The sequence below is a fragment of the Bubalus bubalis genome, chromosome 2, assembly GCF_019923935.1.
Source record: "Bubalus bubalis isolate 160015118507 breed Murrah chromosome 2, NDDB_SH_1, whole genome shotgun sequence".
Lineage (NCBI taxonomy): Eukaryota > Metazoa > Chordata > Mammalia > Artiodactyla > Bovidae > Bubalus > Bubalus bubalis.
In genome coordinates, this window is record NC_059158.1 from 51,212,576 (window position 1) to 51,237,722 (window position 25,147).

A 25,147-nucleotide genomic window follows, 5' to 3' on the forward strand; every position below is an offset into this window, starting at 1 on the left:
CAAAGAGCCAAATAGGACTGAGCAATTAACACATTTTGCTAATCAGCAATCCGTTCCATGTTTAATCTATATGTAATCATTTTAAAATAAGAGAGTGACAAATATTCTAATTAATCGGAGTATAAGGTATGTTGGACAGAATAGGCTCCACCAGCATTTACATCAATGGATATACCAAAGCTCTCAGCCTGTAATGTTGGGAACTTGATTTTGTCAGCATTCTCTGTGTTAGTTCTGGTTCTCCCAGAATCAGGATTAACTTGGGTTAAACATATAAGGACTTCATTAAGGAAAATGTTTTTATGGCTAAAAAGATAAATGAGTAATTAAAGAGGGAGCCAAGGAAGGCTGGAGAGCCCTCACAATAGAATATCTGACCCAAAGTAAAGAGAGGTCCTAAACAGCCTGGGAAAATGGCATTACAGGGAAATTCAGCTCGGCTGTCTAGAAATCCTTGTGGCACAGGCAGAGGAGACTTGTAACTCCCAGGTATCACTTATTTTAGCATTTCAATCACATTTAATCATTCACTGGGAGTTGCTCTTGGGTAGATGGCCTTGGGAGAAATATGAGTTCAGAACAAAGCAAGAGGAATTCTATTGTCAGTTACAGCTCTGAGTTCAGTTGGCCAACTATTAATATTCATAATAGTACATTGTCTAATTCTGATAGATGTACTATTATGAATATTAATGTCAAAAGTTGACACTAAGATTAAGTTAGCTCTTAGTGTAAGCAAAACACTATTGCTAATATGTAATCAAATTTCTTATGAGCTAGTTAGATATAATATATTAAAAAACAAAACAAAACAAAACTGGATCATCTTCCAGGATTGTGTTGGCCAACTGAACTCAAAGCTGTAACTGCAGATGTAACTGACAATAGAATTCCTCTTGCTTTGTTCTGAACTCATATTTCTCCCAAGGCCATCTACCCAAGAGCAACTCTCAGTGAATGATCAAATATGATTGAAATGCTAACTAGCTCATGAGAAATTTGATTACATATTAACAATAGTGTTTTGCTTATGCTAAGAGCTAACTTAATCTTAGTGTCTATTTTTGACATTAATATTCATAATAGTACATTGTCTAATTCTGTCATAAGATATGCTCTAAAGTAATATTACATGTATACATTTATCTGCAATTTGTTAACTTTTTCTCAGTCTTCAATATTGCAAGAATTAGAATCTGTCTCCTTTTTATAATTCATGACAACCTGGAGGGATAGGGTGGGGAGAGAAGTGGAAGAGGGGATTCAGGATGAAAGAGACACATGTATGTATACCTATGGCCAATTCACATTGATGTATGGAAAAAACCATCACAATATTGAAATTATTCTTCAATTAAAATAAATAAAAAAAACTTTGGGGGGTCCATGGATTTTCATTAGATAAGAAGCTGCAAAGATCTGCTGTCAAATTAGGAATATTACATGGGATAATCATTATAGTGACTAGTCATTTCAATCAGAAGTAGCAATTCATCACATTCCCCAATCCTAATAAAATATTAGGCATGTTAATTCTTCAGTTTTATTGCTGTGTGAATGTGAAAAATAAGAGGTATAAATTGAGTAATATATGACTTGTTAATTGTCAATAGCTTTTCTGTCAATCTATTCTCCTGAATCCATTATCACTGTAGTCAGGTGCTGAACAGGGTGAACATGAAAGCAACATGTTAAAAATAAAAAGTAAATGCTTTGGAATGACTAGTACTTTTACTTGTGAACAAAGTAGTTTTGGGGGCTTGAGGTAAAATTTGTGTTAGAAATGCTTGTAGATTGCATGCATCCCCCCATCTTCTAGGCTGGGCTATGCAGGTGAGTGCACGGTTTCCATGTGCTGTTACTATAACTCACATGCATAGAGCTAACCAGGCTCAAGTGTCCACAACAAGACCTCAGACATCATTTATGTTAACCCAAACATTGCTACAAATATTTCTCATCTCAATTCCTAGATAGCTCATGACTTTCACCTAAACCCATCTTTAATGAAATAGAATTTACTTGGATTGCCCATTTGGCAAAAAAATCAATTATCCAGTTTTGCATTGCTCCACCAGGGGTGTGTGTGTGTGTGTGTGTGTGTACATTCACATAAGTGTAGCAGTAAAAAGAGGAACACATTAGACTGACACTAGTTTTTTGCAGATAGCATTCATCTTCAGTGACTCAGGTCATTCTTTGGTCCTATTTAAATGACAGGTATCTTTCCACACTGGTGCAGAACCAAGCTAGTCTCTTTGACTTTGACCCAGTCTCTGACTGCTATGAAGCTTGCTTTCTGCTCTGGCTATTATTCTCCATCAGCCCATAGCTAGAACACATAGGAAAGTATTTATTTTTAAACATTGCTCATCAAGTTGTTTAGCTCAATTGCACAGCTTTCAAGTTGTCTGAAACTGGCCATTCACTGAATTTTAAAATTATTTTACCACAGTGTCTACTTTGGTCCTTGGAGTTGACCCTCTTCAGTTTATGTGTCAGGGATAATTGAGTGTTATGCAGTCATACACAATCTGCATATACTCATTCCACTAAAGTTGTTTCTCTTATGAGCAACCATAATCGTGGTACCTTCTAAAATCTTGTTCTGTATTGTTATCTTTTCTTTTCTGGCTAACATATAAAGTGATATCCCAGCAAATCTCATTTGATTTCCAGCTGTGTACTTCCTTGGCAAAAGAAGCAATTTCAATTTTTCTCTATAAAACTAAAAACTTACAGTATGTTTACTTTTACATCATTTTGAATTTTTGTATGTGTCTCCAGCAAAAAAAAAAAAAAAAAAAAACTTTTTCTTACTGTGTTTGTTCAGTTCTAAGAACTCCAGGCCCCATTTTAACTCAACAGGTCATATATTATTTTTTTTTTCCCTAGGACTATAATGATGAAATTCGTCAGGAACAACTACGTGAATTATCTTACTTAAATGGCTCAGAGGACTCTGGTCGTGGCAGAGGTGTTAGAGGCAGAGGGATAAGAATAGCTCCCACAGCTCCATCAAGGTACATTACTTCTTGCTTTAAATAAATTAACAGTCACTAAGCATAGCAATCCCTCACTGGCCTGTTCTGTGTCATGATCACAGCTAGGTATAAACAACATCAGCAACAATAACTACCACTGACAAAAAAATCAACAACAACAGATGCTTATACAGCTCATAAGAGCTTTACATAAATTATCACCAGTGTACGGTTAAGCATTATCTACAGGTGAGCAACTGATAAAGATGTAACCAATATGCCTGAGAACACACAAGCAGTCTGACTCCAAAACTCAGAGTCTGAGCTCTTAACAACTGTTCCAAAAAGAAAAGAGGAGCAAACCTGAGACTTTTTACTCTGGTCTTGTCCCCAGGATTAAGGCAAGCAGATGATATAGTTATACACATCTTTGAACCAGGATGACCTTACATAAAGAGAAAACTTCAAATTTTCGGTGCCTTAAGTGGCCCTTGGATTGATACAGTCTTGCCAGATAGGTATAGAGATAAATGAGGATAATGATAGATGGAGGTAAGTAAGTACATATTTAAATAAATAAAGAGTCCAGAAACCCAGATGTATATTACATACATGGGTGAGAGTAAGAATACTTTAAGTTTAGTTATATTGGGTTGTGCAATGTCATCAGAGAATATTTTATTTGATATTATTAACTTCACAAACAAACTGGAATCTTTCTGTATCAGAATTTGTTTTGTAGGATTCTGTGTTTGTCAGTCTTTCAACAGAAAGCATTGTTCTGTAAAGAGGTAAAATGAAAAATACTCACACATTTCACACAGAGACTGTGTAATTCTGTCCTCTTTATTCTGTTGAAGTTGGCTTTCAAATCTTTAAATGTCTTAGAATTAGAGTAGTATAATGCCTAGAAACCATCTCGAGAGATTTCAAGATACTTTACTAATTCAATTTGCCTTTTATTTGCTTTTATTAACATCATCATTAATTTATTTTTCTTTTTTAATTAAATTATTTATTTTAATTGGAGGATAATTACTTAACAATTTTGTGATAGTTTTTGCCATACATCAACATGAATCAGTCACAGCTATATATGCGTCCTCCCATCCTGAAATCCTTCCCACCTCTTTCCTCACCCTATCACTCTGAATTGTGCCTTTTTTTTTTCAATTATGTCCCAAATATTTTAACCACCTTCTATCACTGGTTTTAACCTTTAATCACACACATCAAAACATTTATACTTATCAGGAAAAAAAATAAGAATGATAAATTCCCCAAATAAAGTATCAAGGGAATAATTGACTATCTAAATGTAAAACCTGGCAGTTATGCAATTACTTTGCCTAATGAAAAACCTTCTTTTTTTTTCAGTGATTATTTTTACATTTTATTCTTTAAATTTTTTTTTTTTATAATTGAGCATTCTAATGCTACCCAGAAACAGTTTATTTTTATGGATATACCTTTTATGGAATCAGCCTTTTATAAGACCCTTATATTAACCCCATTTTTATGGGTTGGGGGATGACATCACTGCAACTAATATTAAACTGATCATATCTTAGTGTTTAAATAATGAAATTGTCATTTTTGTAGTTTAAAAAGTGATAATTTTGGCAGTTTTTTATTGTGTAAATTATGTATTAATGGAGAACAAAATGGCAATCCACTCCAGTATTCTTGCCTGGGAAATCCCATGGACAGAGGTGCCTGGTGGGCTATAGTCCATGGGGTCAAAAGAGATGGACATGACTTAGTAACTAAACCACCACCACCAAGTATGTATTGTACGAGTATACAGGGAACTAGTCTTTTTATATTCTATATTCCTTGGAATTAGGACCATTAAAAAAAAAAATAATGCATTAACCTGTTTTTGAGATTATAAAATAATTCTATTAAAGGATTTTGTTTTGTTATTGACGTTTCTTAAGGTAATAATACAGCTGTCATATTTGAGTAAGCCCTAAAAATTTCAACTTTAGTGAGTTTTTACTCTAAAGTATTAATTTATCCAATTGTTTAGTAAAGGATAGAGCATTGTAGTCTTGATTTTTAAATACTTTGGAAAAAATTTGATTGAAAGCTTTGCTTAATCTGATACTGCATATGTAAAAAAGAGAACTAATATTGAAAATTAAACCTTAATTTCAATGCCATCTTAATGTCATTAATATATTAACATTAATAAAAGTAAATGTAGCAGAACTCTGATGTCTTCTGTTTCAGACCACATGATAAAATGCATCTGCAATTGTAAGAATAAGCATCAAAAGATGCTTGCTTTTTGGAAAGAAAGCTATGACAAATCTGATGTGAAGAATTAGCTTATTGTTAAAGACCCTGACACTGGGAAAGATTGAATCAAAAGGAGAAGGTGGCTACAGAGGATGAGATGGTTAGAGGGCATCACCAACTCCATGGACATAAACTTGAGCAAACTCTGGGAGACAGTGGAGGTCAGAGGACACTGATGTGCTATAGTCCATGGGGTCACAAAGAGTCGGACATGACTTAGCTACTGAACAATAAAAACATTACATAATTGAAGACTTAAGATCTTTACATATATCACCACTACATGTTGGATGAGTGTGAACAGTAGAAAAATAAGACATTTGAAGCAGTCTTTGAAGTTATTTTTGTTTGTTTGCTACAATGAGAACTATGGATGGAGGAGCCTGGTAGGCTGCAGTCCATGGGGTCGCTAAGAGTCAGACACGACTGAGCAACTTCACTTTCGTCCATTGGAGAAGGAAATGACAACCCACTCCAGTGTTCTTGCCTGGAGAATCCCAGGGATGGGGGAGCCTTGTGGGCTGCCATCTATGGGGTCGCTCAGAGTCGGACACAACTGAAGTGACTTAGCAGCAGCAGCAAAAATGAGAACTAACAAATAGATAGAACAAATGGAGCTTGTGAAAGAGAACAGTAATCATATTTGTTTCTAAGAAAGATGACTCAATCACCACTGTGATGACAGAGAAAAATTAGAGAAAGACACAGAGAGATAGACACTCACAGCAGAGAACCCAGTGAAAAGGCAAGTCCATTATTCCACCCAGAAATAAATACCACTCAGAATATTAGAGGTAAGTGATGAGATTAGAGATGAAAATTTTTATGAATTAGTTTCTGGTTGGGCTGCCCATTTAGCTCAGCTGGTAAAGAATCTGCCTGTAATGCAGGAGACCTGGATTCAGTCCCTGGGTTGGGAAGATCCCCTGAAGAAGGGGAAGGCTACCCACTTCAGTATTCTGGCCTGTAGAATTCCACAGACTGTATAGTCCATGGGGTTGCAATGAGTCAGACACAACTGAATGGCTTTCACTTTCACTTTATTTTCAGTGCCTGATTAGATGTTGGAGATCAGAGAGTGGTCCTACACAGGATAAATCTCTGATGTATGCCCTGGTTAGAGATTAATGGCATCCATTAAAATTAGGTAAAAGACCAAGTTTAATGAAGAATATAATTATTCCTATAATTGATCCTAGGTCTATGGATTTCTGGTGTGTCCTTGGGAACATGACTTGTATTTTCTGTGACTTGGTTCTCAACCTTTTATAATAGCTTAGAAATAGCTATGTGACAATTTTGTCAAGATTTTTAAGTTAGACGACACATGTTAAGCACTGTTTCCCAAACTGGTTCCATTCAGTTCAGTTGCTCAGTCAAGTCTGACTCTCTGACAACAAGGCCAAACTGGTTAGCACAATGGAATCACTGAAGATCACTGCTGCTGGAGACTGTGATTTAATCATCGTGGAGTGGATTCTGGAGTCTGGACATTTTCAACGAATTTTAGGTGACTCTAACATGCAGACCAGCTAAGGAGACATGGTCCAGTTTATGGTGTATGGTAAGGAGGAAAATGCTAGCAGCCATCTGAGTGAGAGACTTCAAAGTACACTGTGAGGCACAGAAAATAGTGACAATCATCTCCCAAGGAGGGCCCAGGAGCAGATGTCAGTGAATAAACCTGAAGAGTAAAAAGGAAGACTGGGAAGATAAGTAGAGTTATACATATCCAAAGAAGGCATTTATAACCCACAGTGATAAATGTAGCAGGTACTGTGATATGGGACTATGTAAATGAACCCAGTGGATTTGGAAACTAGTAAGATACTGGTGACACCAGTCAAGAGTATTTTCAACAAAGTGGAGAAAACAATAACTAGATTTCATTTGATTCAGGAATGAGCAGGGGGTGTGGAATTAAGGATATAAAACTTTCAAGAAGTCAGAAAAGTAGAGAAAAGAACACTATAGTGTTGGTTCAGCCAGGAATACTATGTTCTAAATAGGTGATCTCAATCTTGAGTTGAATTGAAGATCTGAGTTGATGAGAGATATAGGGTTAATATTTCAGAGTAAGAACATAGGATATCAGAGATAATGAGTCAGGTTCAAGAGACAGGCAAGGCTCTGTCTGGGGGACACTTGAAGGAATGGGATGAGAAATTAGATTTTATATGAGCATAATGTAATTCTAAAGCAGGAAGAAGGCAATGGCACCCCAATCCAGTACTCTTGCCTGGAGAATCCCATGGACAGAGGAGCCTGGTAGGCTGCAGTCCATGGGGTCGCAAAGGGTCGGACATGACTCAGCGACTTCACTTTCACTTTTCACTTTCATTCATTGGAGAAGGAAATGGCAACCCACTTCAGTGTTCTTGCCTGGAGAATCCCAGGGATGGCAGAGCCTGGTGGGCTGCCATTTATGGGGTCACACAGAATCGGACATGACTGAAGTGACTTAGCAGCAGCAGAAATCTTATTTTACCCATTATGAAAACAGTTATAACAACTCAGGCTCAGGGAGTTATAACAACTTACCTGTGATTGTTCAATGGCATAAATAGAATTTGTGGCTAAAATATGGTGACATGATTTACTACCCACCCAAGGGACACTTTCAAAAGTATTAAAAGGCTAAACTAGGACAACAGTTATAATTCTGAACTATACTGGGCAAACCTGGATATATGCACATCTTACATATGAAGTGTTAGGAGTCCCAGTGAAGGCAAAAATTAGTCTATATTTCCATTTTATATATGGGCTTTTGTGTTATCACAGTAGTTTAGAATATTATGGGCTTAGATATATTGTGATTGAAGGGGGCACTGGGCCTTTCAGGGTCTCCCAAAGTAGGAGAGCATTCTCTATACATTAGATTCACCATAAGTTCCCTAATAATTTCTCTATTCTTCAGTTCTATAATCTATTGAAAACTTTTAAAAGCTTTACCAGTATTCTTATTGTTCATTCTTAAAGCTCATTTACCACAAAAGCCAACTACCTACTATTCATAGCAGAAAGCATAACCTACATTTCTACCTGTTCAGTTCAGTTCAATTCAATTCAGTCACCCAGTCCTGTCTGACTCTTTGCGACCCCATGGACTACAGCAAGGCAGGCCTCCCTGTCCATCACCAACTCCCAGAGTTTACTCAGACTCATGTGCATTGAGTTGGTGATGACATCCAATCATCTCATCCTCTGTCGTCCCTTTCTTCTCCTGTCTTCAATCTTTCCAGCATCAGGGTCTTCTCAAATGAGTCAGTTCTTACAATCAGGTAGCCAGAGAATTTGAGTTTCAACAATAGTTTTTCCAATGAATATTCAGGACTGATTTCCTTTAGGATGGACTGGTTGGATCTCATTGCTGTCCAAGGGACTCTCAAGAGTCTTCTCCAACACCACAGTTCAAAACCATCAATTCTTCAGTGCTCAGCCTTCTTCACAGTCCAACTCTCACATCCATACATGACTACTGGAAAAACTATAGCTTTGACTAGACAGAACTTTGATGGCAAAGTAATGTCTCTGCTTTTTAATATGCTGTTTAGATTGGTCATAACTTTTCCTTCTAAGGAGTAAGCATCTTTTAATTTCATGTCTTCAGTCACTATGGAAATATAGACTAATTTTTGCCTAATTTTTGATTTTGGAGCCTAAAAATAACGTGTCACTGTTTTCATTGTTTCCTGATCTATTTGCCATGATTTAATGGGACCAGATGGCAACAATACACAGAACTGTACGAAAAAGATCTTCATGACCAAGGTAATCACGATGGTGTGATCACTGACCTAGAGCCAGACATCCTGGAATGTGAAGTCAATTGGGCCTTAGAAAGTATCACTACGAACAAAGCTAGTGGAGGTGATAGAATTCCAGTTGAGGGGGGAGGAGCCAAGATGGCGGAGGAGTAGGACGGCGAGAACACTTTCTCCCCCACAAATTCATCAAAAGAGCTTTTAAACGTTGAGTAAATTCCACAAAACAACTTCTGAATGCCGGCAGAGGACATCAGGCACCCAGAAAAGCAACCCAACTCTTCGAAAGGAGGTAGGAAAAAAATATAAAAGACAAAAAAAGAGACAAAAGAGGGAGGGACGGAGTTCTGTCCTGGGAAGGGAGTCTTAAAAAGAGAGAAGTTTCCAAACACCAGGAAACCTTCTCACTGCCGAATCTGTGCCGAGCTTTGGAAGCACAGAGGGCAACATAAAAGGGAGAAAAAAAAATAAATAAACAATTAAAAATCGCAGATTGGGAGCCCTACAGTAACTCCCCCAGCGGAGAAGCAGCACAGATGCCTGCACACGGCCTTAGCAAGCGGGGGCTGGGCAGGGAAGCACGGCGCGGGCTGTGTCCCTTAGAGTAAGAATCGGCCCGAATGTCCTGAGCGCTATCTGAGCAAAATAATTTGGGCTAGCAAACCAGACTGTGGGATATCTACCACGCGAAAAACCAGCCCTAACCTAAGACACCCAGGCCCGCGCACAGAACAAAGGACTGAACTGAGATAGCCGGTTGCAGACCTTCCCCCTCTGGTGACAGGCAGCCAGAGCCGTAAGGGGGCAATCGCAGCCCAAGAGAGACACTATCTATAAAACTGTAAGCAGGCTTCTTTGCTAACTAAAACTTCTTGGGGGTCTGGACGGTCAACATCTGCCTCAGAAGGTGCACTGGTTTTACACCCAGATAACCGAGTGGTGGGGAGGCGATAAGTCGCAGCATTGGCGCCCGCCAAACACATCACCTGAGCTGCTCGGATCTGGGAAGAGCACAAAACGCAGGCCCAACCGAGTCTGCGCCTCTGAGGACTACCCGAGTGCCTGAACCTGAGTGGCTTGGACCTGGGACCTCAGCCCAGGGCCGGCCTCTGATTGTCCCCGGCGGAACAACCTAGAGCCCGAGCAGTGTGGGCAGGGAGGCTACACGCGCCATGAGCGGGGGCAGACCCAGTGTGGCTGAGGCACTGCGAGCACATGCCAGTGTTATCTGTTTGCAGCATCCCTCCCTCCCTCCCCACAGCGCTGCTGAACAAGTGAGCCTAAACAAAATTAAAAAAAATAGTGTCCTCCACCGTCCCCTTTGTGTCAGGGTGGGAACCAGACACTGAAGAGACCAGCAAACAGAAGAAGCTATAACAGAGGGAAACGCCTTGGAAGCTACAGGCCATAGATTAAAACCCTGTGGTTACTACGGACTACATAGGATCTTGAGAAATATAAGTCAGACCAAGGAACTAGCCAAAAATGAGCTGAACCCACAATACTCACAACAAAACCAGAGAAAGACCTAGATATATTTTTACTATTTTTATGATCAATCTTTCTTTCTTTTTTTCTTTTTTTTAATCTAAAAAAAAAAATTTTTAAGTCCTCTATTGTCCTTTAATTTTCACTTTTATAACTATTACTTTGCAAAAAAAAAACAAAAAAAAAAAAAAAAAAAAAAAAAACCTATTTTTTTTCTTCTTCTTCAGAAACTTCATATATATATTTTATAATTTTTTGACCGTGCCTTTTTTTTTTTCTTTTTCTTCTTTTCTCTAAGATTGTATTTTTGAAATTCCGAACTCGACTCTAGATTTTTAATTTTAGCCTTTTGGTATATGTTATCAATTTTGTACCTATAGTTTTTTTCATAATTTCTGTGACTTTTTTTTCCCTCTGTTTCTTTTTCTTCTTCTTTTGTATAACATCATATATCTGCAATTCCAAACTCTACTCAAGACTTTTAATTTATGCTTTTTGGTATTTGATATCAATTTGTACCTGTATTTTCTTTATAATTTTTGCGACATTGTTTTTATTGGTTTGTTGGTTTTCTCTCTTTATTTTTCTTCTTCTTTTTTTTAACATTGTATTTTTGAAATTCCAAACTCTACTCTAGATTTTTAACTTTTGCTTTTTGGTATTAGTTATCAATTTTGTACCTGTAGTTTCTTTATAATTTTCGCAAACTTGTTTGTTTTTCTTTGTTCATTTTTTCTCTTTCTTTTCCTTCTTCTTTTCTTTAACATCGCATTTTTGAAATTCCAAACTCTACTCTAGATTTTTAATTTTTGCTTTTATGTATTTGTTACCAATTTTGTACCTTTAAGAACCCAATCTTCAGGACCCATTTTTCACTAGAGAACGAGATTACTGGCTTGACTGCTCTCTTTCCCTTTGGACTCTCCGTTTTCTCCACCAGGTCGCCTGTGTCTCCTCCTTAACCCCTCTCTACTCTACCCAACTCTGTGAATTTCTGTGTGTTCCAGACGGTGGAGAACACTTAGGGAACTGATTACTGGCTGGATCTGTCTCCCTCCTTTTCATTTCCCCCTTTTATCCTTCTGGCCACCTCTGTCTCCTGCCTCCTTCTTCTCTTCTCTGTATAACTCCGTGAACATCTCTGAGCGGTCCAGTTGTGGAGTGCACGTAAGGAAGTGACTACTGGCTAGCCCACTCTCTCCACTATTGATTCCACCTCATCTCATTTGGGTCAACTCTAACTCCCTCCTCCCACTTCTCTTCTCCATGTAACTCTGTGAACCTCTCTGAGTGACCCTCACAGTAGAGAAACTTTTCATCTTTAATGTAGATGTTTTATCAATGGTGCTGTATAGAAGGAGAAGTTTTGAAACTACTGTAAAAATAAGACCAATAACTGGAAGTAGGAGGCTTAAGTCCAAACCCTGACTCCAGGGAACTCCTGACTCCAAGGAACATTAATTGACAGGAGCTCATCAAACGCCTCCTGACAGACACTGAAACCAAGCACCACACAAGGGCCAACAAGTTCCAGGGAAAGACATACCAAGCAAATTCTCCACCAACAAAGGAACACAACCCTGAGCTTCAAGATACAGGCTGCCCAAAGTCACCCCAAAACCATAGACATCTCACAACTCATTACTGGACATTTCATTACACTCCAGAGAGAAGAAATACAGCTCCATCCACCAGAACATTGACACAAGCTTCCCTAACCAGGAAACCTTGACAAGCCACCTGTACAAACCCACACACAGTGAGGAAATGCCACAATAAAGAGAACTCCACAAACTGCCAGAATACAGAAAGGACACCCCAAACTCAGCAATTTAAACAAGATGAAGAGACAGAGGAATAGCCAGCAGATAAAGGAACAGGATAAATGCCCACCAAACCAAACCAAAGAGGAAGAGATAGGGAATCTACCTGATAAAGAATTCCAAATAATGATAGTGAAATTGATCCAAAATCTTGAAATTAAAATGGAATCACAGATAAATAGCCTGGAGGCAAGGATTGAGAAGATGCAAGAAAGGTTTAACAAGGACTTAGAAGAAATAAAAAAGAGTCAATATATAATGAATAATGCAATAAGTGAAATTAAAAACACTCTGGAGGCAACAAATAGTAGAATAACAGAGGCAGAAGATAGGATTAGTGAATTAGAAGATAGAATGGTAGAAATAAATGAATCAGAGAGGATAAAAGAAAAACGAATTAAAAGAAATGAGGACAATCTCAGAGACCTCCAGGACAATATTAAATGCTACAACATTCGAATCATAGGGGTCCCAGAAGAAGAAGACAAAAAGAAAGACCATGAGAAAATACTTGAGGAGATAATAGTTGAAAACTTCCCTAAAATGGGGAAGGAAATAATCACCCAAGTCCAAGAAACCCAGAGAGTCCCAAACAGGATAAACCCAAGGCGAAACACCCCAAGACATATTAATCAAATTAACAAAGATCAAACACAAAGAACAAATATTAAAAGCAGCAAGGGAAAAACAACAAATAACACACAAGGGAATACCCATAAGGATAACAGCTGATCTTTCAATAGAAACTCTTCAAGCCAGGAGGGAATGGCAAGACATACTTAAAATGATGAAAGAAAATAACCTACAGCCCAGATTATTGTACCCAGCAAGGATCTCATTCAAGTATGAAGGAGAAATCAAAAGTTTTTCAGACAAGCAAAAGCTGAGAAAATTCTGCACCACCAAACCAGCTCTCCAACAAATACTAAAGGATATTCTCTAGACAGGAAACACAAAAACAGTGTATAAATTCGAACCCAAAACAATAAAGTAAATGGCAACGGGATCATACTTATCAGTAATTACCTTAAACATAAATGTGTTGAATGCCCCAACCAAAAGACAAAGACTGGCTGAATGGATACAAAAACAAGACCCCTACATATGTTGTCTACAAGAGACCCACCTCAAAACAGGGGATACATACAGACTGAAAGTGAATAGCTGGAAAAAGATTTTCCATGCAAATAGGGACCAAAAGAAAGCAGGAGTAGCAATACTCATATCAGATAAAATAGACTTTAAAACAAAGACTGTGAAAAGAGACAAAGATGATTACTACATAATGATCAAAGGATCAATCCAAGAAGAAGATATAACAATTATAAATATATATGCATCCAACACGGGAGCACCGCAGTATGTAAGACAAATGCTAACAAGTATGAAAGCAGAAATTAACAATAACACAATAATAGTGGGAGACTTTAATACCCCACTCACACCTATGGATAGATCAACTAAACAGAAAATTAACAAGGAAACACAAACTTTAAACGATACAATAGACCAGTTAGACCTAATTGATATCTATAGGACATTTCATCCCAAAACAATGAATTTCAAGTTTTTCTCAAGCCCACATGGAACCTTCTCCAGGATAGATCACATCCTGGGCCATAAAGCTAGCCTTGGTAAATTCAGAAAAATTGAAATCATTCCAAGCATCTTCTCTGACCACAATGCAGTAAGATTAGATCTCAATTACAAGAGAAAAACTATTAAAAATTCCAACATATGGAGGCTGAACAACACGCTGCTGAATAACCAACAAATCACAGAAGAAATCAAAAAAGAAATCAAAATTTGCATAGAAACGAATGAAAATGAAAACACAACAACCCAAAACCTGTGGGACACGGTAAAAGCAGTCCTAAGGGGAAAGTTCATAGCAATACAGGCACACCTCAAGAAACAAGAAAAAAGTCAAATAAATAACCTAACTCTACACCTAAAGCAACTAGAAAAGGAAGAAATGAAGAACCCCAGTGTTAGTAGAAGGAAAGAAATCTTAAAACTTAGAGCAGAAATAAATGCAAAAGAAACAAAAGAGATCATAGCAAAAATCAACAAAACCAAAAGCTGGTTTTTTGAAAGGATAAATAAAATTGACAAACCATTAGCCAGACTCATCAAGAAACAAAGGGAGAGAAATCAAATCAATAAAATTAGAAATGAAAATGGAGAGATCACAACAGACAACACAGAAATACAAAGGATCATAAGAGAGTACTATCAACAATTATATGCCAATAAAATGGACAACGTGGAAGAAATGGACAAATTCTTAGAAAAGTACAACTTTCCAAACCTCAACCAGGAAGAAATAGAAAATCTTAGACCCATCACAAGCACGGAAATTGAAACTGTAATCAAAAATCTTCCAGCAAACAAAAGCGCAGGTCCGGACGGCTTCACAGCTGAATTCTACCAAAAATTTAGAGAAGAGCTAACACCTATCCTGCTCAAACTCTTCCAGAAAATTGCAGAGGATGGTAAACTTCCAAACTCATTCTATGAGGCCACCATCACCCTAATACCAAAACCTGCAAAGATCCCACAAAAAAAGAAAACTACAGGCCAATATCACTGATGAACATAGATGCAAAAATCCTTAACAAAATTCTAACAATCAGAATCCAACAACACATTAAAAAGATCATACACCATGACCAAGTGGGCTTTATCCCAGGGATGCAAGGATTCTTCAATATCCGCAAATCAATCAATGTAATACACCACATTAACAAATTGAAAAATAAAAACCATATGATTATCTCAATAGATGCAGAGAAAGCCTTTGACAAAATTCAACATCCATTTATGATAAAAACTCTCCAGAAAGCAGGAATAGAAGGAACGTACCTCAACATAATAAAAGCTATATATGACAAACCCACAGCAAACATTATCCTCAATGGTGAAAAATTGAAAGCATTTCCTCTAAAGTCAGGAACAAGACAAGGGTGCCCACTTTCACCATTACTATTCAACATAGTTTTGGAAGTTTTGGCCACAGCAATCAGAGCAGAAAAAGAAATAAAAGGAATCCAAATTGGAAAAGAAGAAGTAAAGCTCTCACTGTTTGCAGATGACATGATCCTCTACATAGAAAACCCTAAAGACTCCACTAGAAAATTACTAGAACTAATCAATGACTATAGTAAAGTTGCAGGATATAAAATCAACACACAGAAATCCCTTGCATTCCTATACACTAACAATGAGAAAACAGAAAGAGAAATTAAGGAAACAATTCCATTCACCATTGCAATGGAAAGAATAAAATACTTAGGAATATATCTACCTAAAGAAACTAAAGACCTATATATAGAAAACTATAAAACACTGGTGAAAGAAATCAAAGAGGACACTAACAGGTGGAGAAATATACCATGTTCATGGATTGGAAGAATCAATATAGTGAAAATGAGTATACTACCCAAAGCAATCTATATATTCAATGCAATCCCTATCAAGCTACCAACAGTATTCTTCACAGAGCTAGAACAAATAATTTCCCAATTTGTATGGAAATACAAAAAACCTCAAATAGCCAAAGCGATCTTGAGAAAGAAGAATGGAACTGGAGGAATCAACCTACCTGACTTCAGGCTCTACTACAAAGCCACAGTTATCAAGACAGTATGGTACTGGCACAAAGACAGACATATAGATCAATGGAACAAAATAGAAAGCCCAGAGATAAATCCATGCACATATGGACACCTTATCTTTGACAAAGGAGGCAAGAATATACAATGGATTAAAGACAATCTCTTTAACAAGTGGTGCTGGGAAAACCGGTCAACCACTTGTAAAAGAATGAAACTAGAACACTTTCTAACACCATACACAAAAATAAACTCCAAATGGATTAAAGATCTAAATGTAAGACCAGAAACTATAAAACTCCTAGAGGAGAACATAGGGAAAACACTCTCTGACATACATCACAGCAGGATCCTCTATGACCCACCTCCCAGAATATTGGAAATAAAAGCAAAAATAAACAAATGGGACCTAATTAACCTTAAAAGCTTCTGCACATCAAAGGAAACTATTAGCAAGGTGAAAAGACAGCCTTCAGAATGGGAGAAGATAATGGCAAATGAAGCAACTGACAAACAACTAATCTCGAGAATATACAAGCAACTCCTACAGCTCAACTCCAGAAAAATAAATGACCCAATCAAAAAATGGGCCAAAGAAATAAATAGACATTTCTCCAAAGAAGACATACAGATGGCTAACAAACACATGAAAAGATGCTCAACATCACTCATTATCAGAGAAATGCAAATCAAAACCACTATGAGGTACCATTTCACACCAGTCAGAATGGCTGCGATCCAAAAGTCTACAAGTAATAAATGCTGGAGAGGGTGTGGAGAAAAGGGAACCCTCTTACACTGTTGGTGGGAATGCAAACTAGTACAGCCACTATGGAGAACAGTGTGGAGATTCCTTAAAAAACTGGAAATAGAACTGCCTTATGATCCAGCAATCCCACTGCTGGGCATACACACTGAGGAAACCAGAAGGGAAAGAGACACGTGTACCCCAATGTTAATCGCAGCACTGTTTATAATAGCCAGGACATGGAAACAACCTAGATGTCCATCAGTAGATGAATGGATAAGAAAGCTGTGGTACATATACACAATGGAGTATTACTCAGCCATTAAAAAGAATACATTTGAACCAGTTCTAATGAGGTGGATGAAACTGGAGCCTATTATACAGAGTGAAGTAAGCCAGAAAGAAAAACACCAATACAGTATACTAACGCATATATATGGAATTTAGAAAGATAGTAACAATAACCCTGTGTACGAGACAGCAAAAGAGACACTGATGTATAGAACAGTCTTACGGACTCTGAGAGAGAGGGAGAGGGTGGGAAGATTTGGGAGAATGGCATTGAAACATGTAAAATATCATGTATGAAACGAGTTGCCAGTCCAGGTTCGATGCACGATACTGGATGCTTGGGGCTGGTGCACTGGGATGACCCAGAGGGATGGAATGGGGAGGGAGGAGGGAGGAGGGTTCAGGATGGGGAACACATGTATATCTGTGGTGGATTCATTTTGATATTTGGCAAAACTAATACAATTATGTAAAGTTTAAAAAATAAAATAAAATTAAAAAAAAAAAACACACACACACACAAAAACAAACAAACAAAAAAAGAATTCCAATTGAGCTATTCCAAATCCTGAAAGACGATGCTGTGAAAGTGCTGCACTCAATATACCAGCAAATTTGGAAAACTTAGCAGTGGCCACAGGTCTGGAAAAGGTCAGTTTTCCTTCCAATCCCAAAGAAAGGCAATGCCAAAGAATGCTCAAACTACCGCACAATTGCACTCATCTCACACGCTAGTCAAGTAATGCTCAAAATTCTCCAAACCAGGCTTCAGCAATATGTGAACCGTGAACTTCCTGATGTTCAAGCTAGTTTTAGAAAAGGTAGAGGAACCAGAGATCAAATTGCCAACATCCACTGGATCATGGAAATAGCAAGAGAGTTCCATAAAAACAACTATTTCTGCTTTATTAAAAACATCTATTTATGCCAAAGCCTTTGACTGTGTGGATCACAATAAACTGTGGAAAATTTTGAAAGAGAGGGGAATACCAGACCACCTGATCTACCTCTTAAGAAATTTGTATGCAGGTCAGTAAGCAACAGTTAGAACTGGACATGGAACAACAGACTAGTTCCAAATAGGAAAAGGAGTATGTCAAGGCTGTATATTGTCACCCTGTTTATTTAACTTCTATGCAGAGTACATCATGAGAAACACTGGACTGGAAGAAACACAAGCTGTAATCAAGATTGCCGGGAGAAATATCAATAACCTCAGATATGCAGATGACACCACCCTTATGGCAGAAAGTGAAGAGGAACTCAAAAGCCTCTTGATGAAAGTGAAAGTGGAGAGTGAAAAAGTTGGCTTAAAGCTCAACATTCAGAAAATGAAGATCATGGCATCCGGTCCCATCACTTCATGGGAAATAGGTGGGGAAACAGTGGAAACAGTGTCAGACTTTATTTTTCTGGGATCCAAAATCACTGCAGATGGTAATTGCAGCCATGAAATTAAAAGACGCTTACTCCTTGGAAGGAAAGTTATGACCAACCTAGATAGCATATTCAAAAGCAGAGACATTACTTTGCCAAAAAGGTCCGTCTAGTCACAGCTATGGTTTTTCCTGCGGTCATGAATGGATGTGGGAGTTGGACTCTGAAGAAGGCTGAGCACCGAAGAATTGATGCTTTTGAACTGTGGTTTTGGAGAAGACTCTTGAGAGTGCTTTGGACTGCAGGGACATCCAACCAGTCCATTCTGAAGGAGATCAACCCTGGGATTTCTTTGGAAGGAATGATGCTGAAGCTGAAACTCCTGTACTTTGGCCACCTCATGCGAAGAGTTGACTCATTGGAAAAGACTGATGCTGGGAGGGATTGGGGGCAAGAGGAGAAGGGGTCAACAGAGGATGAGATGGCTGGATGGCATCACTGACTCAATGGACGTGAGTCTGAGTGAACTCCGGGTGTTGGTGATGGATAGGGAGGCCTGGCGTGCTGTGATTCATGGGGTCGCAAAGAGTTGGACAGGACTGAGCAACTGATCTGATCTGATCTGATCTGAATGGGACCAGATGTCATGATCTTAGTTTTCTGAATGTTGAGCTTTAAGCCAACTTTTTCACTCTCCTCTTTCATGTTCATCAAGAGGCTCTTTAATTCTTCTTTGCTTTCTACCATAAGGGTGGTGTCATCTGCATATTTGTGGTTATTGATATTTTCCTGGAAATCTTGATTCCAGCTTGTGCTTCATCCAGCACAGCATTTATCATGATGTATTTTGCATATAAGTTAAAAAATCATGGGGACAATATACAGCCTTGATGTACTCCTTTACCTATTTGGAACCAGTCAGTTTTTCCATGTCCAATTTTAACTGCTGCTTCCTGACCTGCATACAGATTTCTCAGGAGGCAGGTGAATTGGTCTGATATTCCCATCTCTTGAAGAACTTTTCACAGTTTATTGTGATCCACACAGTCAAAGGCTTTGGCATAGTTAATAAAGCAGAAGTAGATGTTGTTCTGGAACACTCTTGCTTTATTGATGATCCAACAGATGTTGGCAATTTGATCTCTGGTTCCTCTGCCTTTTTTAAATCCAGCCTGAACATCTAGAAGTTCATGAACTATTGAAGCCTTGCTTGCAGAATTTTGAGCATTACTTTGCTAGCATGTGAAATGAATGCAATTGTGTTTTAGTTGAGCATACTACGGCATTGTCTTTATTTGGGATTGGAATGAAAACTGACCTTTTGCAGTCTTGTGGCCAAAGCTGAATTTTCCAAATTTGCTGGCATGTTGCGTGCAACACTTTAACAGCATCATCTTTTAGGATTTGAAATAGCTCAACTGGAATTCAATCACCTCCACTAGCTTTGTTCATCGTGATGCTTCCTAAGGCCCACTTGACTTTGAATTCCAGGATGCCTGGCTCTAGATGAGTGGTCACACCATTGTGGTTATCTATATCATGAAAATATTTTTTGTATAGTTCTTCTGTGCTTTCTTGTCACCTCTTCTTAGTATCTTCTGCTTCTGTTAGGTCCATACCATTTCTGTCCTTTATTGTGCCGATTTTTGCCTGAAAAGTTCCCTTGGTATCTTTAATTTTCTTGAAGAGACCTCTAGTCTTTCCCATTCTACATCCCATGATCATCATTTTCCTAAAAGTCTTAGCGATCTTGCTGAAAGATCTTGCTTAGTGCTTTCTGGAGGCCATAATTTCAGACAAAATAAAAAGTGAAATAATGATGGTTTTGCCCAAAGATTTTAGACAAACATTCAATCTTTCCAAAGGCCTCATAATACTTAACAATTAACTGCAGACATTTGATCTCATGCTTTTAGTACAAGTTACTTTTGTGTCCAGCACTACAGTGCAAGGTACTCAGTTATTATTTTTATAGCAGAGTCCACATGTGTTCACTAGCACCATAGTTACCCCAGGAAATAAATTATATCAGAGACTCTGCCGTTTAAAGGGTTACATGCATAACAATAAATCAGTGACAATGAGTTGTGATTCAAGTGACCTTAAATTAAATCTAAGCTACTATAATAAGCAGAATGATATCCTTAGCTCCAAGTATTGTCAAAGTGCATACAGCTTTTTTTTTTTTTCTTCAAGTGACAAAATTGCCTATCACTGCCAGTTACCTCCAGCATGGAGGAGACATTGAAAATTAGGTGCTCTGAATGGACCAGTGAGTCATATATTAGACATTGCTCTCTTTTTTGCCTTTTTGATAAACTTGGAATAGAAATCAGAGTGGGTTAATTTTTGGTTGTTTTGCTTTAAATTTTTAGTGTTATAAAAAATATCAAAGTATTTTACACGGTTTTCATGATAACTAAGTCATACCCAATATTTACAAAACTTATTCTGTGAAGGTCAAAATGCCTTATATCTTAAAGAATCTCCATTAAACACACACACTCACACTCTCAGACATACATAAATAAATGTGGTTTTCTTCCCATTGTATACAGCCTATAAGATGAGAAATTTGCCAGCTTTAATTCCTTTCTCTCATCACTTGTTTCTCATCTGTACATGGCCTGTTTCTCCTAGGGGACGTGGGGGAGCCATTCCTCCTCCCCCACCACCTGGACGAGGCATTCTCACCCCTCGAGGGACCACTGTGATCCGTGGTGCTCTTCCAGCGCCCCCTATAGCGAGAGGCGTTCCTACCCCACCAGCCCGGGGGTCACCCACCATGCCAGGATACAGGGCACCCCCTCTGCCAGCCCACAAGGGGTATGAAGAGTATGTAAGTACTCTTGAGAAATCAGTTGTTAGGAGGAGTTAAACTGGTTGGGCATCAAGCTAATCTTCAAAGACATGCATATACCATCAGTATAGTAGATGATGTTTGTTGCAGGAAACAAGTGTCATTTGCAACAGAATGTAGTAGTGCATTTAAATGAGGCCATTTTGAGAAAAGCTTTCATTGTATAGGTTCCATCACTTGTTATTACCAGTTAAATAGCTTACATTTTAAGAAACAAACTATCTTGGGGTTTTCTTATATTTAGAAGACTTGATTCATTTCAAAAAGAAATAATTATGAACATAATGTGAATAGTCATTATGTAGAAGATTCTCCTGAGACATGATAAAGATGATTATAACTCAGAAATATTTGACAAATATAATGTGATTATATTACAAACTTTGTTAGTAATTTAAGACCATGTGGTTGGTTTTTTATTTAAATATCCTACTCTCTAAGTGTATGAAAGATAAGGAATTGGCAGGTGTGAATTCAGAGCTCAGTACAGAATGAATATATGAATTGCAGTGTCTCTAAGTACCTCTTCCCCTTCTAATCCTCTGTATTACTTTGCACTCCCTTTGAACCTTTCACCTGAGTTGTTAACTTTCTGTTGATCACATGTTCTACTTTCTGTCTCCATTTCTCCTACTGGATTGTGAAACTTGTTAAAAGGGCTAGTTTCCTATTCACTTTTGGAACTATAGTAAGTCCACTGTAAAAGTTTGATTGAATTGACACAACCAGATTATCATCATATGAAACAGATACATTTTGCCTTTAACCTCTCCAAGATGTCCATCCAGTAACCTAGGTGTTTGCTTCATTCTAACATAGATACACTGTCCTTTGTGAATTATTAGTTATATAAACTCTTCAGGGACAGTTAGCATCACATTCTATTCATTGAAAGCATATAAATATTTTATGAATTGGTCAATAACCAAGCAAAACTTAATCCTAAAATAAAGTAAAAATGCTTGCTAGGCATATCTAAGAACTTTAATGGTTAGACCATGTTAGTTTTTAGGAAAATTACTGATTAAATATGAAACATGAAATAATGTCTCTAAGAGTGAAGAAAAATATTAAGTTTAACAATCCATTTGTATGGGAAAATGGAAATGTGTTCATCTAAGTATCTTTTGTACAACATAAGCTATCAATATTTAAAATCTTAGTCTGAAAAATTGAAAAATCTGCAGCAGATATTGTATTCTACCTTCTGAACAAGCCCATGGGTCTAGAAACTTAGAACCTGGTTCTGCTCCTACCGTCTCTTCAGTGAGACATATGTACTGCTTCAAAAATAAGTGCTCTTTAAATGAATGAATGAATAATCCACAACAGAGACAGTGGGATTGTTTGTTTGTTTGTTTTCTTTTTCTAATCTCTGAGGAACCAGGTCTACCATATTCATGTGTATGGACACTATGATGTTTTTGTCTACCAAACAGAAAGCTAAACAGTCAGATCTTTATCTCAAAAATTAAAAGAGAGAAACAGTGGTCAACATTGTTATCAATAAACAAATTTACAGCACTTATATGGCACAGTAAAAGAGAACAAGATTAGAAAAACTGTAGTCTTTCATGTAGCTACAAAAGCATTGTGGCCTTTCACATTCATTCTAATTTGTAGTGAATAAATCAAGCAACCTTGGCGTACTCCTTTCCTTATTGGAATCAGAATGATGCTCCATGTCTAATTTTAGCTGTTGCTTCCTGACCTGCATACAGATTTCTCAAGAGGCAGGTCAAGTGGTCTGGTATTCCCATATCTTTCAGAATTTTCCACAGTTTATTGTGATCTACACAGTCAAAGGCTTTGGCATAGTTAATCAAGTAGAAATAGATGTTTTTATGGAACTCTCTTGCTTTTTTGATGATCCAGTGGATATTGTCAATTTGACCTCTGGTTCCTCTGCCTTTTCTAAAACCAGCTTGAACATCTCGAAGTTCACAGTTCACGTATTGTTGAAGCCTGTCTTGGAGAATTTTGAACATTACTAGCGAGTGAGATGAATGCAATTGTATAGTAGTTTGAGCATTCTTTGGCATTGCCTTTCTTTGGGGTTGAAATAAAAACTGACCTCTTCCAGTCCTATGGCCACTGCTGAGTTTTCCAAATTTGCTGACATACTGAGTGCAGCACTTTGACAGCATCATCTTTTAGGATTTGAAATAACTCAACTGGAATTCCATCACCTCCACTAGCTTTGTTGGTAATGATGCTTCCTAAGGCCCATTTGACTTTGTATTCCAGGATATCTGGCTCTAGGTGAGTGATCACACCATCGTGATTATCTGGGTTATGAAGATCTTTTTTGTATAGTTCTTCTATGTATTCTTGCCACCTCTTCTTAATATCTTCTGCTTCTGTTAGGTGCATACCATTTCAGTCCTTTATTGTTTCCTGTCACATCATAGTATGTATTGTGTCAAATAGAGACTGTACCTTCTCCAGAAAAGAGAATTATCTTTATGACTATAGGTATTTAGAGAAATCCCAAAGATGGTAAGCAAAACAGCAGCAGACCAAGATGAATAAAAATTACTTTTTTTTTCTTTTTAACCAGAATATGTGAATTAAATTATATTTGTTCATTTATTTTTTTTTATTTGAAAACCTTTTTATTCTAGAAATTTGAGGATCAATAGTATCATTAATATTCAATTACAATTAGTTTAGACATTTATTTGAAAAGGAGAGAGAAGAGCTAGGATGCTCCATGCCAAAAAAAAAAAAAAAAAAGTGGAGTGGGGGTGTAATGCAAGACAAAAAGAGGGACTTTCTAAAGCAAACCTAAAATATATGGGAAAATAGCAGAATCAGAATTCATTTAAAATAGCAGGGAAAATAATACAGGGATAAAGGTAACCTCAAATGCCGAGGTTATAACATTACTGATTGTAATTAAGGGCCACCTGAAAGTTTTTAGGCAGAGGATACAGTAAGGTTTGGGAGGATTTTCTAATTCTCAATGATTAAGGGAGGATTGGAGAACAGAGTAAAGAAAGGGGAAAATATTTAGGAATTCAACCATTGTGAGATTTACTGAGATGTGGCCTTGGCTAGGTGCACAATGATGGGCTTGCAAATCAGGCAAAGGTAACACTGAAGATGGAAACACTAAAATCTGACATCAGGGGGATGAGGAAGGAGTCAGGTCAGGTGGTCTAGGCTCAAGCAGAGGTGTGTCTGTGTTGGGGGGATTGCTCATGGGGGACAGGAGAAAGGAAGGCTGTGCCAGGGAGGGTGAGCAGTAAAGAACTGACCTCCCATCTTCAGGGAGGAGCCTGCCAAGGATGCTCACATGGTCATGTTTCCTTGTTGGGCAAGTAAAGTGTTTTACCTGCTATCAGATGTGATCACTTGCCCATCTGTCACACTTCCCCTTGGGCGGGTTGTATTAGAGTAAACAAAGTTGCTTGTGGGATCATGCAAAGTGGAGTTTCTATTGGAGATCTGTAAGTTTGGATTTATCAGCCTAGTTTTATTTGTGTGATTTAGTTATAAGTAGCACTCTTTTGTAGAAATGACTCCAAGAATATTTTTCCCATCTCCTCTGTTGTCTTCATGGATGGAGGTCTGATTCTGCTGTGCATTTGTGACCTCTGGCACTGGTGCTGGAATATGTGGTTACTGTTGGAGTAACAGGGACTGAATTGTTTGGGGCCAGAAATGATCTGTCAAAAACTCTTCTATGACATTTAGCTCAGTTGGGAAAGAAATGTGATAGAGGCTTCCCCCAATTTGACAGTTCTAACAGTCTATATACCATAACACTAATGAGATGTGAAACTGAAAGAAAGGTTTCAAAAATATCAGTGTTAAAAATGTTTTCTATCAATCACGCTAAAGGGAAAAATTTGGATTTCTCCACCTCTGCATAGAAAATACTATGTC

The 25,147-nt window shown here is 37.7% G+C and overlaps 1 protein-coding gene across 2 annotated transcripts in view; it reads left to right on the top strand.

The window, feature by feature from the left end:
• Nucleotides 1–25,147, top strand: part of KHDRBS2 (KH RNA binding domain containing, signal transduction associated 2) — a 701,478-nt gene that overhangs the window by 453,657 nt on the left and 222,674 nt on the right. For both annotated transcript variants that reach the window (XM_025272535.2, XM_025272543.2), the window contains exons 5-6: nucleotides 2,896–3,023; nucleotides 21,037–21,235. In XM_025272535.2, the coding sequence (XP_025128320.1) occupies nucleotides 2,896–3,023; nucleotides 21,037–21,235 (327 nt within the window). The remainder of the gene's footprint in view (nucleotides 1–2,895; nucleotides 3,024–21,036; nucleotides 21,236–25,147) is intronic.